We start from the raw sequence: 19384 nt of genomic DNA, 5'->3' as shown, positions 1-19384 counted from the left end.
TGGCAGCCAGTTACTAGGCACAGTTTTGGGGCTGATCCTGTTTAATGTCTGTTTAATCTCTTTACTGATGATCTGGATGTAGCAATTGAGTGCAGTAAATTTGCCAGTGACACTAAGTTGGGTGTGGCTCTGCTGTAGGGTAGGAAGGCTCTGCAGAGAGACCTGCACAGACAATCAGTGGGCTAAGGATGACTGCATGAGGCTCACTAAGGCAAAGTGCTGAGTCCTGCACTCACAGCTCCCCCATGCAGCACTACAGGCTGGAGGAGGAGCTGAATATGAGCCAGCAGAATGTCCAGGTGGCCAAGAAGGCCAATGGCATCTGTACCAATAGTGTAACCAGCAGGACTAGGGAACCCCCCTGTACTCAGCATTGGTGAGGCCATACTAAGTACTGTGTTCAGTTTAGGGTCCCTCAGCTTGAGGAGCTGGAGAATGTCCAGTGAAGCACAACAAGGCTCATGAAAGGTCTAGAAAATGTGTCTTATGAGGAACAGCCAAGGGAGCTGGGTTTGTTTAGACTCAAGAAGACGAAATGGCTTTAAGCTGAGACGGGGAAATTAGGACTGGATATTAGAAAAAAAAAATTCATGATCAGGGTGCTGAGGTATTGGAATAGGTTGCCCAGAGAGGTGGTGGAGTCACTATCCCTGGAGGTGTTTTAGAGGCACTGGATGTTGTGGTTTAGTGGTAGTTGTAGCGCTGCATTGATACTGTACTTGATGATCTTAAAGGCTTCTTCCAACCTTGATGATTCCACTTTATGATTCCTGAACCAAGTAAAAGACAGCCCCACCAGAGGGGATATGATACTGGATCTGTTGGTCACCAGTGCAAGCAGGGACATCAAGACTGGAGACAGCCTGGGCTACAGTGAGCAGTGAACTTGGTGTAGTTCCAGTCCTGAGGGATATGGGTCAGGTAAAGAGTAAACTAAGGCTCCTGAATCTTAGGAAAGCAAACTTCCATATCTTCAAGGAGACAGTCAATAGGGCCCCCTCTGAGACTGCCCTCAAGGACCAGAGAGCAGAACAGAGCTGGCAGATCTTTATTTCCATGGAGCACAAGAGCTAGCAATTCCCAGGAGCAAGAAATTGGTCAAGAAAAAGAAGAGATCTGTGTGGCTGAGTAGGGAACTGCTAGTCAAACTAAAGGGAAACAAGAAAATGCAGAGGGATGGAAACAAGTACAGGTAACCTGGAAAGAGTATAGAGATGAAGCACACTCGTGTAGCGGTGGGGTGAGGAGGACCAAAGTGAAGTTGGAACTGAACCTGGCAAGGGATATAAAGAATAACAAGAGGGGCATCTACAAGTATATTAACCAGAAAATGAAGGTCAAAGAAAGTGCTCCCTGCTGAAAAACAGTGCTGGAAAACTGGTAACAACAAGTGAAGAGAAGGCTGAGGTACTCAACAACTTTTTTTGCCAGTCTTCAATGGCAACCTCTCTCACATCACCAAAGTCCCTATTGTAAGTAAAGGTCAGATTCGTGACCACCTGAGGAACCTAAATATAAGCAAGTTTCTGGGACCTGATGGGCTGCAAGAGAGTCCTGAGGGGAATAAGTGGATTTAGTTGCCAGGGCACTCTCCACAACATTCCACTCTCTAAACTGGATAAGAAAGTGTTTGGACAGCGCAGCATGAATGTAGCAGTTAGTGTCTCAGTCCTGATGGACATTAGTGACAAGTGGTGTCCCCCAAGGATCTGTACTGGGACTGGTGTTATTTAATATCTACATTAATAACATAGACAAAGGGATCAAGTGCACCCTCAGCCAATTTGCATGTGACACCAAGCTGAGTGGGGAGGTTGTCACACCTGAGGGATGGAATGCCATCCAGAGGGACATGGACAAGTTCAAGAAACGGGCCCATGGGATTCTTATGAGATTTAACAACAGCAAGTGCAAAGTGCTGCACCTGGGTCGAGGTGACCCCTGTTATCAGCACAGGCTGTTGGATGAACAGATTGAGAGCAGCTCTGCTGAGAAGGACTTGAGGGTGCTGGTGGATTAGAGGCTGGACATGAGCGGGAAGTTCTTTACTGTGAGGGTGGTGAGGCACTGGAACAGGTTGCATGGAGCAACCTGATCTAGTGGAAGGTGTTCCTGCCAACGGCAGGGAGTTGGAACAAGATGATCTTTGAGATCCCTTCCAACCTAAACCATTCTGTGATTCTATGATGAATTAGTCTGGCTGTTCTAGCTTACTTTCACATCCTCCAAAAATGTTTTTAATGTAAAGTGAGCAAGGCACACACTATCTATCAGTTTTAGCCACAGACATCCCTTATTTGAATGCTAACCTCCTCCCAGCTACCTAGATGTGAATTAAAAGAAGAAAATACATGTATACTTGTCCCAGATTATTCTTAATTTGAAAGATGGTGTTAAATTATAAATCAAATATTTTAAAACTTTAAATGCATTTAATTAATTCTGAATGATTCAGTATTTTTTCTCTATTTAATATTTGCTATGGTCATTTATGAAACCAATTTTGACCTAGTTATAGAAAATCCCTAAGCAAAAGAATGTTAAAGTGACTACGTAAGAATTGTAAAGAAAACCATGTGATGGAAACACATTAACAGAAAGACACTCAAAAGCATCTGTCCATTTTTAAAAAAAATTGTCAGAAAACATAACAAAGATGCTTCCCATTTTAAACACAGAAATGCCTTCTCTATTTCAAATGCAAGAATGCAAGAAAATCCCACATTAAGCAGTCAAGATCCATGGGTTGCAGGCAACTGTATAATGTAATCCTCCTTATCTGTTAAGGTCTATTAGAAAACAAATGAGATTACTTGCTTCTGCTGGGAGGATGATCTAGAAGCTGCGTTGATACTTAGGAATCTCCTACTGTTCACCTTGGCTATACTTTTACATACATTATTTTCTTTTGTGTCAATACTGTCCTGTAACTTCTATTGTTTTTGGTTTTTTGTTTTTTTGTTGTTGTTGTTGTTGCTCAGCCTCCAAGACGAGCTTTCCTACTCCCTAACAGCCTTTGCTTTGAAAGGGGACAAGTTAAAGTATTCCAGAACTTTTCTGTATAAAAGGCTACCCACTGTCTTGATCATCCTTCACAGTTCTTCCCCATACTTGCTCCCACTGTGGAATACAAAAGCCAAGAATGATAGACAACATACCAATAAAAGGCTAACAGTGTTCTGTATAATAGGAATACTTATGTATCTATGCCAGAAATATCTTGCTCAACACATCTTAAAAATCACACTTGCCTCTCCACTAATTCAACCACATTAGTTCTCCTCAGATTATCTTGCAAATAATAATATCACACTTCTGTGGTTTTACACTGAATAACCCTCAGGTGACAACAGTTAGTACTGCTAGTGCCTCTGTTATTAATCTTACATTTTGGACTGGAAAGTCTAGTTTTGTTGCATTTCTAATACATCAGTCCTCTATCACCCAAGTCTTCCTGCCTATCTTGACCTTTCTGTGCATCAATGATGCCTTCTACATCTCATGAACATTTTCCTTCTTCTTGTGTAAACATCTTTAACAAAAATAACTTAAAAGGTTGATTCTAAAACTGGAAGAACTGTACTTAATAATCTTCCTCCTAGCTTGACTGTTAATACTGCTGATTATTTTTCTTTTCCTTTCCCACCCTGCATTTCTTACACAAATCCCCTTCTCCTTCAGTTTAATGAAAACATTATCCTTATCTAATGCTATAAAATGCTTAACTGAATCCCACAAATATAAAATTTACTTTACCCTCTTTACCTAAAAAATGAATTGGCACATAACATGTAAGGTTAACACATAAGTCATACACAATCTACCTTTAATACACAATAATTTCATGTGAGTTTTATACCTTTCTGTCTGTCTTTATACTTTCTTTTAAACTTTGTTATGAGTCTGGGAATTCTTCATGAACCTGATGATAATTCCCTTTTCTATTTTTTTTCTTTTCCTGAGCTAGAGGCTATGTAGTTCCTTCAATCAGTATGAGTAACTCAGTAAAAAAAAAATAAAAATTACTCATATTTCCACGATCACAATATCGAAACATTCCTGAGTGAAAAACAAGAGGGAGGAGGATTCAGTTCAACATAACATTAACTAATCTGGAATCTTCCCAGCAGAATTTGTGATGACAAGACAATAATATTGCCACATCACCATTTCTCCGAATTCCAAGTTGCTCAATAGACATTTGACTGAAATAAATATTTCAATATTTACTCTCTGCATTTATCACTCCTTTGTTTACCATTTATAGCAAATATGTACAACAAGAAGTAAAAAATAAAACTGTTCCCCATTACAAGTAATTAGAAGAAACCAACAGAAAGCTACAGACATTTTAAGTTTAGGACTTTGAACTGTCATGGATTAGGCTGACAAGTAATAGAGCAAACATACTGAACTAGCTATGGAGCTCTACTTTCAGAGTAATCTCAAGTCTCTGCTTCCAGTTTTATTGCCCTCTCTCCTTCAATTGAAACCCCTGAAGTTAAGATGAAACACTTGTCAAAGTTCCAGAAGGGTCTCAAAACCAGCCCAAGTACTCGCTCTTAAAGAGAAACTAGCGCAAGAGATATGTAAGGGGGAAAAAAAAGTCTAAGAAAAATAATGGGGAAAAATCCAGGGGAAAAATGATCGTGAGGAAAACCTCCCAAAGTACTGTACACTGAAGACTAAGGTAGAAAAAGCAAGTGAAAACCAACAGAATCATTAAGAGAAAAGGGAACAAAATTTTATGATCCTCTGAAGAAGTATTTTTACCTATCAACTGAATAACTAAGTAATGAGAACAGTCTACAAAACATTGACTTATTCTTGACTGTAAAAATAGCATAAATAATATAGGAACATAACAAGAATACTGCCTCCAGAGATAAAGACCTTGGAAAATGTCAAGTGGACAGTGCTGAAATAGAGTTTGGGGCTGGTGGAAGGAAAAGATAAATATCAGGAAAAAGAAAATATTCTTTTCTGTGACAAAACCAAGTAGAATAAGAATAAAAGGGAAAAACATAATGAAGATGTGATGTACACTGTATACTTTAGAGGTTATAGCAGACATCCAGAAGACAAACATCTCATACTCTTATCTGCTTCAGCTCATAAAATTTCCCATGAACTGTATTACTCACTAATCTTTACAAGCACGCAGAGTGGTTACTGAGAATGCTGTCCAAATAGTCATTACAGTAAAAGAACATAAACAATGCTGCATATCTGACTACAGAATCATTTTCTTTTTACATAAGAAACTCATATCAAAAAAAGAAAAAAAAATCAAGTCACTTGCCAGCCTAGACACTAAGTAAATGAGAGAATGAAGTAGCTCACTTATTTAATTTTATCATATACTTATGCCAGTAATGTAATACTAATAAAAGTGTTACTAGTAAAAACATCTCAGGGCTAGGAGTTCATAGGAATTAATTAACCTGAAAGTCCACAGAGGAAGAAGACCCAAGAAAGCTCACAGAGTGATTCTCACCATCCATCTTCTGAAATTCAAATAACTAGTGTGTACTGTTCTACATTCTTTTCCCACTTTGAGGAATGTAAACATACAGGAATTAAATTGCATTATCATGAGTAAGAAATTTAACCTAACACTTTAATATTGGAAATTGAAGGATTGAAAGTAAGAACAAGCTGAAAAAGCACACTTAATTCTGATTTACTAAGCCACCCCTCAGCAGATGAGTGCAGTTAATTGAAGATGCACACTCCCCTACCTTGCTAGTTATCAGCTCTGCAACCTCTAAAAATGGCCATGCATGGCCAGCTAAAGCTTCTATCCAGAAATCTTCTCCTCTGTTCCATCAGACTTGTAAAGAAAAGAAATGTGAGAGAGAGCTTGGTCAATTGCACAGCGAGAGAATTTTATGTTGCCCTGCACATCAAATCAGAATGCTGACAAAAAAGTGGATGGCCTTATTACACCTGGAGGGGGAAAGGAAGGTGCCTGTTAATCAACCATAGAGTTGGTTGATTAACAGACACCTAACCTTTATTAACATAAAGGCCCAAAGGTCAGAAAGCAAAAATTACTGGTGAAGCCTTTCAGTGCTTTGATCCCTTCCAACTGAACAGCAAAAAAAGTGCAGATTTCCTAGGGAAGCAGATATAATATCCTTTAATATTCTTTTTTGATTATTTAGTATTCTTTTTCAATCTTTAATGGATTTACACCAGTGACTGACAAGTAACTAGCAAGTTACTGCTAATAAAAATGCATAGATAATGCAATGAGACTGCCACAGCAGTTGTCACTAAAGCACAATGAGTGATCTCAGTTGGTCCAGTGAATAAAGTTTAGTATTGAATATTAACAAAGAAAAAAAAAAGTAGATCTCGTTAGATTAGTACACTAAAATACAAGGTTGCAGACTTTCTAAAAGGTAGGAATCATAAGAAATGTTTATAAAATGGGGTGGAATTGTATTGTAGAGAACAGGGACTCAAAAGAAGTCTTGAAAAACAGAGATACGAAGGACTGTTAAAATGGAATAATAGAATTATTCAGGTTGGAAAAGACCTCTAAGAAAATTGATTTCAACCATTAACCCAGCACTAACAAGTACACCACTAAACCATTTCATTAAGTGCCACATTTACGTGTCTCTTAAATCCCTCCTGTAGTGGTGATTGAAGCACTTCCCTGGACAGCCTGTTCCATTGCTTGACAACTCTTTTTGTAAAGAAATTCTTCATAATATGTGAAATGGTTTTTACAATGTTTGGCTTAGTTAAACAAGGTCAACATAGAGATTACCTTTAATGAAGGGAACCAAGGTTCTGCTGCTGATGTCCACCTCCTTAAGAATTCTTATTTCTGTTTCCCTGACACTAGTGTCAGACTTGATTCTAAATCAATTAGGTGATTAGACTCCACATTCTCCTCTGTCGTGGAACAGAACCTCAAAGCTAAATTTTGCACTGGTTTTTGTCCAGAGATTATTTCCCTTTTAATCACAACACTGAGGGATTCAGCCCATTTTAGTAAAACATACAAGCCAAACAAATTATGGTGCCAAAGTATCTGATGAGCACCTCTTAGTTCACCTATCCTTTCTGTGACAGTAAAAACCAACTTAAACTGGCATTCTTCTTTAAAATATCCTATAAAGACAAGGAGATCTTTGGAAGATCCTGTGAATTGGCATTTCAGAAAATATGTTAACTGTACTTTTCTTTCACAGAACACAAGCATCCACCAAAATCAATATTATAGACAAGGTGTGAAGAGAAACTATAACAAAGTGATTGCTGGTGAAAAGTTCTGCCTTCAGACTGCATATATTCTGTTACAAAAGAATCTTTAAAAACTTTCTTCAGAATATTTAATACTTCCTCATTCTGTGGCAGAACTTCCATTTCAAAAGTGACAAAGACCTTGTAGGGATAGAGTACAATTCCAGACAGACCTTACAGAGTTATAAGCTGTTAAAAAATTAGCCACTAACTTTTCTGCTTGCTTCCCTCAGGAAAATTATGGCAACTTCTCAAAGTAAAGTTTGAGCTCTAACAGCAGTTCACCTCTGTCATTACCAAAACAAGCAGGCAAAGGAAAGAGAACATATTTACTGGTAACCATTATTCAGGTTCTTGTCACAGCAGAAAAGCCATAAGAAGAAAAGAGGCCACACAAGTTTGTTTCCCTTGAACCCACTATCTCACAGGTGTCCCATCTGAAATACCCTTAGTTCAGCAGAAGTACAGGAAAAAGATAAGGGTGAATAAAAAGCTAACTGTGTGGAAAGAACAAACACACCCAAAATACTCCTGCTCCTGGAGGAGCATTCTGAATCAGTGCTTGTTTTCATACATACCAACAAGACCAGTCTTCTGTCCATATCCTGAAAGTAAAGCTGGCTGTGTTAAAGGCAGGGCTAGAGAAAGAACACCCAGTGAGCTGCAAAGCCAACAGACTGAAGCGATTCACAAGGTGCTGGGGCAGGCTGCTGGCTCTGAGGGTCTTTGCATCAGGAGGTTTACAGGAAGTCTCTCAAGTAGAAGGGCAGTGGTGAAAGATAGACATTAGGAAACCACAGATAAGGATTGTATTACACCTCTTTATGTTTTCAGCCTCCGTAAGAACACGAAAAATCATATCTGAAAGTTGGGGACACATCTGGAGCCAGATGCATTTCCTCCAAAGCAGAGAAAAATCTGAGGAAGTTAAAGACCCCAAGTAAAGAATACTGCCCACTGAAGAAGCTTCAGAACTAGTCAAAACACAAGCCAAGGACCACAGAAGGCAAGGGCAGTCCTCTTAGCAGATAAAGCAAGAAAGCAAGTGGTCTGGGAAGGTCACTATATCCTGAAAGAAAACGAATAAAAATACTAATTAAGAAACGATTGGAGCATTAGGGATTAGGAGCTCCTCTACAAATAGGGCCAAGAGATCACTGAACAAAACTATTTCATCTTGAGCACACTGTTTAGAATTCTGCAATACTGTAAAATGTCATGCCAGATGCATCACATCTTAGGCACGAAGAGCATTGAAGCATCTAGATGTTCTACAATTAAGGCTAAAAAGATTTTAACAGTACCAGGTAAGTGCATTGACTTGGAGAATGAAGAGACACTGTACTTGGAACACTAACCTCAAACCTTGCTCTCTATTCTGTCAACTTGATTTTTAGCCTACATAACATCATTTTAACAGCTGTCAGTGTAATATTGTAAATACACTTAAGAGTATATATGTTATTGATCCCTTGGAGGTTAAATGTACCCATTAATGCAGTGGATGGTACTGACAGGATGCATTTGTTGGAAGGATTATACGTGCACTGTGCCAGGACACGTCACCCAACACCATTTTGTGTGCATTGTGCAAATTCATAATAACAGGGTGAGGGGACTGCAGAAAAATCAATCTTGGACAGAATCTAGTGGAAACTGTAGATTCCATAACAGAATCTGGGTTTTCTGATCCCAGATACTCTATGTATATTTAAGATTTAAAACACTGTAGAAATTAAACATTAGCTGTCAAAAATTTTACTGCAGGAATAAATATCCTCTGCCACTTAAGGAATCTTATTTTGTTTTAAGCCAACCATATAATCACTATTGTCTAAACTGATAGCTACTGGCAATGGCAAAGCTCATCACCTGCAAGCTCCCTTGCCACTGTTCTTTTGGGAAAACTATCTTAAGACAAACAGATGTTCTGCTGTTTTAAACCAACAGGAAATGGACTGACTTTCTCCCTTTTCCTTTCCTAGAAACAGATACTAGCAAAGAAAAATCTTAGCACAGCTGTACTCAACACTTTTCTTGTAACAATATGTCTGTGTGGGAGGCAGGCAACTAGTGGGAACAAACTGGCCAGGGGAAGTGAAATGCAGCCTGCAGAAGATGAACACAAAGAATTAATTTGAAAGTCTGTGACTGGATTATTACACCATAATGCCAATACACTAGCAGGGGAAATAAAAGGGTGATGTACAAGACTTCACTTTAAGACATGATCTGAGTCCTATCTCAGCTGGTAATGTACACAACTGAATTAAGTATCAGCTGGCAATCTCAGTCCCTTGCAAGCAAATAGATGCTCAAACCATCAGAAAGCTCCTTTAATACAAATAGACTGCAGGTTTAGTGGCCAAGTTGTAGCCTTATCTTTAAGGAAATGTCTTTAGGTCAGGCCTGAGGAATGAATTAATGTGATGAAATGCAGAATTCGTGCTTTGTGCAGATAAACCAAACACTTAATTGTCACTGCTGGCAAACTGGCATCCTTTACTCACACTAGATTTACATAAAAAAGGAAAACTGACATTGAAGCAACTGCATTATAGCCTCAATTATTATAGAAGATGAAAACCTGAAGAAAATGGTGAGACAAAGCCTTGCAGAAAACCTGGTTTTAATTGATTTGTGCTGGAATTATGACATTTTAAAGTCATGAAAAGCTTCAGAATAGAAAAAGGCAACTTTTTTGAGAATGCTTCTGCTGAGAAATTCTTGCACAAATTCATGCTGCCATCTAATGGTCTAAATCAGCTATTTCCAACTGAATAATTAAATCTGAACAATCACTTGCATTATTCTTTGGACTATTCTTTATTTCCCTCAGTTTTAATTCTTTAAAATTTATATCTGTTGTTCAGAATTAAATAGTAGCATATTTAAGGAGATATAACCTATTTTAAACAAACTTTTAATTTCTATTTCCTAGTAGTTTTTAGTATTTCTTCCAAGGTTTTTTTTTCCCAAACTACTGGGAGGAGTGTGGGGAATGCAGAAAGGAGTTTTTGCAAAGCCAGTCAGTAAACATTTTTATCATCACACCTCTCAATCCTTAAAAAACAAATTTTAAGGACAGAATTTTGCAACATTGACTGGAAATGCAGGCAAAGTACCTCTGACTCTGGGTTTTTGAGGGGAAGAATGTTGTACCCTATGGCTAAGGTCTGAAGCTGACAACTGTAAAAAAAGTAAAAATCCCCATGGAACCCCACACTGCTCCCCCACAAAGCAAGAGATTTGTTGCTGTGATCAGTTCAACACAACAAGCTCCAGAACTGAGGGTTCACTTTACGTGGGGAGCACTGGTCTCCACAGCCAAACAGCTTCTTGCAGGAAAACAGTACTTTATTCAATCAAAAGCATTTCAGTACTTGCATGCCTGCCTCTCCTCAAAACTGCTGTTACCCAGATATGTCCCTAAAGAGTTTGTTCTTTTAATACTTTTCTCTCCCACTTCTCTCTGGGGAGAGATTTTTGTCTTTTTTTCAGTCCTTCCACTGCGACAGTCAAATTACTCCCACTACAGCACTCATAAAATTATTGCAAATCAACATTCTTAGGATTATTTCTCAGAGCAGGATTCAGCCCCAGATTCAGATGCCTAAATTTAGGTATTTAGTAAATGTATAGAAACTAAGTTGCTATAAAAGTGAAGCTCTGGAGAGATCCATACAAAACATAGACAACCTAGCTTAAGGCATGACAAACAGCATTCTGGACTAGGAATTGTTCTGACTAATCCTTCCACTGGTTATAAGGGGAGACTTAGACTTTCTAAAGCACAGGCAGGGACTATTTGAAAGGCATCTGAGCTTGGATCCAAATCCTATCACCACCTAAAGAACTGCACCTAGCTGCCTGCACACAAGCACACAGTACAACTTGAGATGCAGTCATGTACCTAAAACATCCACATGATGTGACACAGGACTGACCCATGAAACAGACAAGTTTCTCACAAATAGCTGGAGTCCTAGTGGATTATATGAAACACTAGGATGACGGAACATCACTTTTAGGGATTCTGTCAATTGCCTAAACTTAGCTATGCAGGGCCATCTGAAATGCTCTAGGGTATCTGACCTTCCTGACCTTCTGCCTGACCTTCCGCTGCCACTCTAGTAAAGGTCTCCTCTAGGTCTTCTGCTAAATCCATTGGTACCATGTGGATGTCTCACACACCCTACGATGTCTCAAGCGGCACTAGAGACCTATGTTTAGGCAACTTGGTGTCCCACATCTGCCACAGCATATTTGCTTGGGAAAAAAATCTGCTTCACACACAGCTGTGCATAAAATCCTCCTCTGTTGCAGCAAGCCCCAACATAAAATCTCAATAATGGGAATTCAGCAACAGATATTAGGCTAATCATGTGCCTAGAGTAACAAAAAGACTGCCTGGACTAATCTGAATTGTACATTTTCCAGGCTGCTGGCTGATCTAATCAATAAGAGATCTAAGTCTTTCAGATCCAACTGCCTTTTGTATTATGCACTGGAATACTTGTGCCTCAGACAGATGAGGTTCTCCATGCAGAGAGCTGTCTTTTGCTAAAAAGGAAACTGGGTGCTCAAGCAGCACAGGAGAACATCTAAAGGTCATGAAAATTTCAGACTTCACTCTCTTTCTGTAAATTAGATAAGTGGGTTGTATAACTGTAAGGTGTAGTTTTGGAGATGGTAATATCAATAGATTTTTTCTATCTACAATAGAATTTTTTTTGCAACCCACACACTTCAAATTTGGCTTCTACAGCTGTTCTTCTGGCTAGATTTTCCTTTTTTCCCCCTCGTAGGACTATGTAACTTTTGTGAAACAAATGAAGTTGGGTGAGGATTTAGACTGCATTACTAAGCACTCATGTCAAGTAACACTTCCTTCAAATCTTTTCCCTTTGATGCACATATTAAATCTTTAGGTCAGCATTCATTAAAGAAACAAACTCTTCATTTTATTCCATTCTTTCACCACACAATCTTTTATTAATATGATTTGACAATTTTAGTAATTTATCCAATAATCACACAGTCTACTCCCTCTTTGATCATTAGATTGGATAACATGTTAGTCCACTATGAAGCTAGCAGCTGCAGATGTAGTTGGCCAAAGACCAGCCCTCAAGCTTTCTTTTATTATCCCTCATTTTTAAAGTGCTTGTTCAGTATTCAGGCACTGGTCCATGGGGTTGATATACCTCACTACAGGAGCAGAGAAATCTACAGTTCCATGCAGGAACCGAGTACCCAGGAGGGCAGGAGGCTACCTGGCAGGTAGGAACTACATGCCCAGGGAGGGTGCTAGCCTGTGCTTTGTGACCAGGCAGCATAGCTGGCTCCACAAGAGGCAAGGATATGCTGTTGCCTTATTTTTCTGAGTTGGTTTTGCAAACGACACTGTAAAAAAGCATTAGCTAACATCAAAGAAAAATGTACTCAGAATGGCAGAGCTATGAAAAAAGAGAAAAAGGTGAATGGTTTGTGCACTCCCCCATGCTCTGAAGAGAAAGAAGATAGTCTTCTCCTTAGTCTGTAGTACACAATATATATGCAGGAAGAAGCAATCCTACACAAGACCAAGATGAAGGCTCAGTGCAGCAGAAACTGTCCAAGTGCACAGAAGCTGTAGTTTATCCTAAGGACACCATCACTTTGCGTGACATGCTTGCAGAGCTATCACACCATCCAAATTCCTTATAACCAAGCAAGAAACTGCTTTAATTACTTCATTTCCGTTCTTTAGCTTGTCATTGTTTTGTATTCCCTTTGTTCCTATATTTCACAAGTGTTTTTAATTTTGAAACCTCTTTTTTATATATAGATTTTTCAAGCTCTCTAGATTGCGGTAAGACACATATTAAGGAATTTTATATATTAAGAAAACAACTTCTGAATTCTCCCAAAACACAAGGGTTGGGTTTTATGATCTCTTTGACACTACTTTTCAAACTAAAACATCAAAAGCTGCTGTTCAGTTTCTAGTGGTTTTATTTCTTGGCTGAAAACTCTTACTTTAGGTAAGTCTGTAAGATATAATTTCTTCTGTCACTTACAGACATTCAATAATTGACATGCAATAACTGAAAGTACTGCAGGATAATTAAACTTCATGACTCTCTTCAATTCTAACTGAAGAAAAAAATAAAACAAAGCAGCATTCAATGGACAAAGCAAGTTGGACAACTCTGTAGCCAGAATTGATACCTTATTTTATTGTTTAACTGCTCTAATTTAAACAGCCATAGTTTTAATTATTTTTTTACATGGTTTAAGCCAATTGCATTTAAGCCAGAGATGTGAGGGAGTATGGGCTGTAGCATTGGCTACAGATATGAAAGTAAGCACATGTTTTGTCCTCAGCTCTGCCACTAGTTTTCAAACCTCACCCGCTGTCTCAAGGCTTGGGCTGTGCTGAATAGCGTGCCAGTTCTCCTGACTCATGCCAAACGCTGCGCTGACAAACACGCAAGCAACATCAGTGAGCAACCTAGCCCTGAAAGCATCAGCACCTCCTTCCCCAGAGTCAGCCTGGAAAACTCTTAGATTAAAGAAGCCATAAAAAATGAAATCTTCACCATTTTTAGCTTTTCTGTAACATACAGTGTTTGAACGGGAAGGTCTCTCTTGAACTCGAACTGTGTGCTTTTGTTGCAAAATGCCTGAAATTCCAACCTGTGAGCTTTTAAACTGGTTGTATATAATTGGTAAATTTTGAGTACCAAAAGAGTATTTTCCTCTATTATAATCTCTGTTAGGAATACAGAAACCTTTGTTAAATAAAAAGTTGTCAACATGGCTGGATTCAGGGTTGACAACTTTTTTTATAACCTCTGTCTTATCAGAGGCCATCAAACTATCTTTTACCAAACTTGCATGGATTTTACTTCAATAAAGAAAATACAGGGAAGACTGCAAGTTGTTATCTACCCTGTGAAATAAATGAACTGTAGTATACAGATACCCAAGCTACCAGAGACCTAAGCTGGCAACTTCACACGATTCAGCTCAGCCTCACACAGACTTCATCAGCCTGTCACAATATGCAGTATAATGGCAATGACCCAATGCTGTTAACAAGTTAGCCAGTACTGCATTCACTATCTTGAATGAAGAGTCAGCATGAAAACATTCATACCTCACCCAGTTCCAAGCTGGACTGTGTTTTATCTACTTAGCTACCCTAAGAAGGGCACTGACTTGACTTGCACCTCCTAACTTAGCACAGGAAGAGACTTACAGGGCTAAGACCTTACCAGAGTGTTAAACACTGCCTTAAACGTCTTGCTCTCTGCCATGCTGAGTTTTGCATGCACAAAACTCAATAGACAGCCAGTATCCAACACCTACCCTGGTGCAGCACTATCAGCACTGTAAGCAACAGGTAACTAGAGCATGTCCTGATAAAAATTACAGAATTACTATGGGAAACTGCTACTGAGAACATTTGTTGTATTGAAGAGAATACCTGTGGAAGGATGCTCATTTGGGACATCTCACCACTTGCCTTCCATGCCTACTGTTAGGAAAACTTTCCCCTTTTCCTTTTCTCCTCTCACTTGTTTGCTGTCCTTTTCCCTATGAAAGTAGCTATCACCATCACTATAAATTTACGCCATCAGCTGCAGACCTTGCAAATGGATGCTGAACCCTTACAAACCTGCTTCAACATCTTCTGTGCAACATACTGCCCATATAAATATGCCCCATGGCATGTGAGAGGGTAGTCCTTCACACACTTAAATCAACCTAAGTTGCCCTTACATTCCAAATACACCCTGCTCTTCTCTGGTGAAGGCACAAGCTCCTGTGTGACTAGAAAAGAAGATGTCTAAGTATAGTTGTAAGTCGTGGAGTAACTACTGCTTTCCTCTCCCCCCAGAAATTGATTAATTTACAAGCAGCTCAACTTCCAGTTCTGGAGGCAGGAAATATTCAGGGACACGAAGGCTGGGGACAAATGAAGGAGGAGGAATCACTGCCACTTTGACATAAATCATCTTAGCCTGACAGGGAATCTAGCCATCAACTTTGCATACGAATTGCAACTCTTGGATCACATTTCCATGAGATACTGAAAAGGATCTTTTGTACCACTTGAAACACTAGACTTTACTGCTACAGAGATATGCCCTGGAATGAACTTAACAATCTATTTTTTCCTCAAGACATTAGTCTTGCCAGTTATCAGAATTTCCCTAATGCAATCTCCTAATCTTTGTCTGTATCTTCACCTATTTGAAAAGCACATTTCTTTAAACAGAGATCAGTAAAGGGAATGCAGACACAGTGTAAAAGACAAAGCTTCCAATTTATTTAACATTTTGTATCTTTTTCAATAACAAAAAATAATCTACAGTCAGAAACTAATGAAAATGGAAAAAAAAACTTCATGCAGCATATTATCTACATTAATTCTCAAATCTTGTTTTTAACTGTCTATATAGTTTGCATTTACTTGGGTACTTCAACAGTACTTTTATTCCACTACCCAATTCCCAAAATCAGCAAATGAATGCTAAATGCAATGTGGCAGTAGAAGAAAATAAATGTAACATATTATACCACAGGAACATAATACAGTGCTGCATGGTATGCTTCATATTTCAGACTTCACTGGCTATTGTAAATGATCCAGACTGGGTCTCTAGGAGCCAATCAATGCTGGAATGGAAGAGGTGCAGGATTGTGCCCATCACAGCCAGTGCCCCACAGCACAGCCAGGCTGAGCCATGTGGGCTGTGCTGAGCTGCAGGGCCCGTGCCCAGCAGGGCTCACAGGAGGGGGCTGTGCTGCTCAAATCCCTTGGCCACAGGACAGACTTGTGACAAGCCATGGGCCCCTGGGCAGCTCCCCCTTGGTACCACCTGCGTGGCCCTGCCTTTATCTGACAGCACAGCACAAAGTTTTCACATGACCATCAGTCCTGACTATTCCTGACAGGGTTGTCTCCTTGTAAGCAAATCCTGTAAGATTGTGAATGACCAAGAGGGGTTAATCTCTGCTGAGGCTGAGGTCTGCATGCTGTGGTACCCACGGGGAACAGTCCTGGTCAATGCCACACCACTCAGGCCCCAAGGTAACTGAGGGTATGGAAAATTATCTATAATATTTGGTTTTCAAACCAGCAGGTCTAATAAACAGCATTTAAATTATGCCTTACAAAGTCTAAGTGCCTTTCTTACTGTGATCATAAATGCAAACATCTCCCTATGCAAAACAAGGCAATGAACAATTATTTCTAACACAGCAGTCCATCAACAGTACTACACAGATAATTGTTCTGCTTCCTCTTTACTTTGTCATTCATGTGTATACATGGCGTGTGCACAGCAGGTATGTTCAGTTATTTACTACTTGGTAAATATTACTAATTATTGTTAGTTATTATTCAATTTACTAACTACAGTATTATTGGCTATTCTGCATGGGTAACTTCACTCAAATAAGCACAATGAAAAAGCAAGCACAGATTGTGGCCTCCTGTCTCACCCAGCCTGTTTGTTTTATGATCAGAAAAATCAAGTGGCCTTGGCTACCTAAGGTGCCCTGAAAAATAACCTTCATGTATCATTTTACCCTGACACTGAAACATGTCTCTCATGAAAGAAAGTTTCCAAAGAAGCAAACTTATAAATTGAGCTAGACACACTAATCATTTTCTATGAAAAGAAATATTAAGACTTAGCAAGTGCTGAGTGTTTTGACGTTCTACTTCCATCAATACCTTTCCATAATTAAGTTCAGATTCCAGAATTCCAGATTTTATGCCTTTAACTAGCTTTCATTTTTTCCAGTATAGTGTTATACCTGCTAGTCAAACTAATCTCACTATAAAGGCAATTCAAATAAATGAAGGATTTCTAAATATTAACTAAACTCATTTCAAGCACCATAATTAGCTTTTTAAACCATGATGGATGTAAGCAGGGACACAGGTCAACAGTGACTAGAAATATAAGACAAGTGATACAAAAACCAGGCACTGTTCCGTAATTAAAGGGTTTCTTCCAAGTTATTTGGGGGTTTTTTTGTCTTCTATAATTCTAGGTATTGTTGTTATAAAACAACACAACCACCACAACACAACACAGCCAAGCAAATTTTAAAACACGACAAAAAGTCCAACACAGAATGAAGTGTTAAAACCCTACACTTACCAAATTATCATTTAGTTTAAAAGTCTTGGGAAACATAAAATAGAATTAAGTAGATTGAAATATTTCCTTAGACAATTCTGAAACGATGTTTTCATTTTTTTTAAACTCCTTAATTTTTCAACATTGCAATAAATTCAATTTCTAATAAAGAGTAATCTTGAACCAAAACACTCCTTCAGAGTTCATACACTCAATCCATTTGACAATTATGAAATGCATAAAAATGAACATGAAATCCACCAAGTCAAGCTTTATTAAAAAGGTAACGTTTTTCACTAATAAAACATGTTATTAGAACTTTCTGACTTGTTTTGGTCTTTTCTCATATTACAGATAATATTTTGTCTCACTTTTGGAGCTTCAAAAGACCCGATCTAATACAGTTACTCTGGGGACAAATATGGAAAAATGGGGAAAAAACCTATCTCAGAGAAAGAAGTTTTTCAGATTACAAATTGGCATAGTTCTGAATACATATTTCTAAACTGTGAAATAAAGGATTTTTTCTAACTAAACATTGAGGATTAAGGAACTGAGATAGCTGACCAAGAAGAATGGTTAAAAATCCAGAAATCTGAGAATGGTTTCAAGCCAGTTATCAAAATGCAGCCCTTCCAATTTTATATTCAATTTCTGAGAAAAGATTGCTTCATTTTTGATGCCACAGATTCTAATCACATGACACAGCAGCAAAGAAAAGCAAAACCTCTCTCTGAAGTTAATGCTCTGCCTCCTCACTACCATGGCTGTGTAATGTGCTTTTTAATGCACATAAAAAAATAAAAGCAGTTTTACACATCTTTATCCTTTGTGATGAGTTTAGGGCACTTTTCTCTTTTAGGAGGTAATTATGCATGTTTCTAAATAAGGCTGCAGACTCTCCTTAACAAAATTTTTAGTTTTCTTTTATTCTGAAATAAACTAGAAACTTAATGAAGATTTAGGACATAACGATAAAAAAAAGAAAATAACTGAAAAAGTACAAACCTCTGATTGTACATGCCCCGGAAATTATAATTTGCTCTGTAATTGGGAATTGGCTTTGGATCTAATGGCCTGTAGATGGCAGGCTCTCCTCTTTTCATCGCCAGACCATTCAGCTCCACAGTTGGTGTTATACTGCCTGCAAAAAAAAAACAGTGTAAGTGAGGTGTTTAAACCAGAAATAGTGAAAAACACACAAGCAGGACTGAGCTGTAAAGGGAGACATACACGATATTTTTTTTTATGCTTAAATTAAAAAGATGCAACTAAAAAGACATTTCAGATTCTTTAAAAAATGGGAATATAGATGTCAGCTTAATCACAAGCAATGAGAAAGAACATTTAAAAATCTCTCTCACTGCATTCTCTATGCATTTTCAGTGGATTTTCAGTGGATTTTCAGTGGATTAACCTTCACATATGAATGAGAAAGTCACAGTAATAAACAAGCTGGTTATTCAACTTTCCAAAGTACTTATAATACATGTGATACTTTCTGAAAGAACGATAAAGATAATAGAATAATGTGTCTTTCTGCTGAACCATTAAATAAAACCACAAATAGAGCAAAGAGTCATTGAAACAAGCATGAAGTAACAGGCATTACTGCAATCATTCAGTCATTCAATCTTACAACAAGTTAGAAAAAATGTTTTACTTACAAAACTTGAAAACTTAAGTCTATGTCTAAGAACTAATGGTCTCATAGCAGTGATCTAATAGACTAAGCATACAGCTCCTGAAAATCAGTGCAACTACAGCCATCTACTGGTGACAAAATGCAAAAATAGAAGGCAGCCAGTACTTGCCCACTTGCATGGTTTCAAAAATGCCAAATAAGCTACATCCAACTTCTTTCTTTCTTTTTTCTTAGATAAAGCACTCAGCTACAGTAATCTCCACTTACACTGTTGCAAGAGAATCCTAAATCAGCTAAATGTGCATTCCAATAAAAATGAGTTAATATATTCTGA

The 19384-nt window shown here is 38.3% G+C and overlaps 1 protein-coding gene across 4 annotated transcripts in view; it reads right to left on the bottom strand.

Moving 5' to 3' along the window:
• The window catches only part of STAU2 (staufen double-stranded RNA binding protein 2), a 168602-nt gene that overhangs the window by 123896 nt on the left and 25322 nt on the right, over positions 1-19384 (bottom strand). For all 4 annotated transcript variants that reach the window (XM_039702811.1, XM_039702814.1, XM_039702812.1 and 1 more), the window contains one exon: positions 18414-18549. In XM_039702811.1, the coding sequence (XP_039558745.1) occupies positions 18414-18549 (136 nt within the window). The remainder of the gene's footprint in view (positions 1-18413; positions 18550-19384) is intronic.

This window comes from Passer montanus, unplaced genomic scaffold (assembly GCF_014805655.1).
Source record: "Passer montanus isolate IOZ18808 unplaced genomic scaffold, ASM1480565v1 scaffold16, whole genome shotgun sequence".
In the NCBI taxonomy this organism is placed as follows: domain Eukaryota; kingdom Metazoa; phylum Chordata; class Aves; order Passeriformes; family Passeridae; genus Passer; species Passer montanus.
Note: the sequence above shows the minus strand (reverse complement) of the source record. Positions and strands in the feature narration are given on the sequence as shown.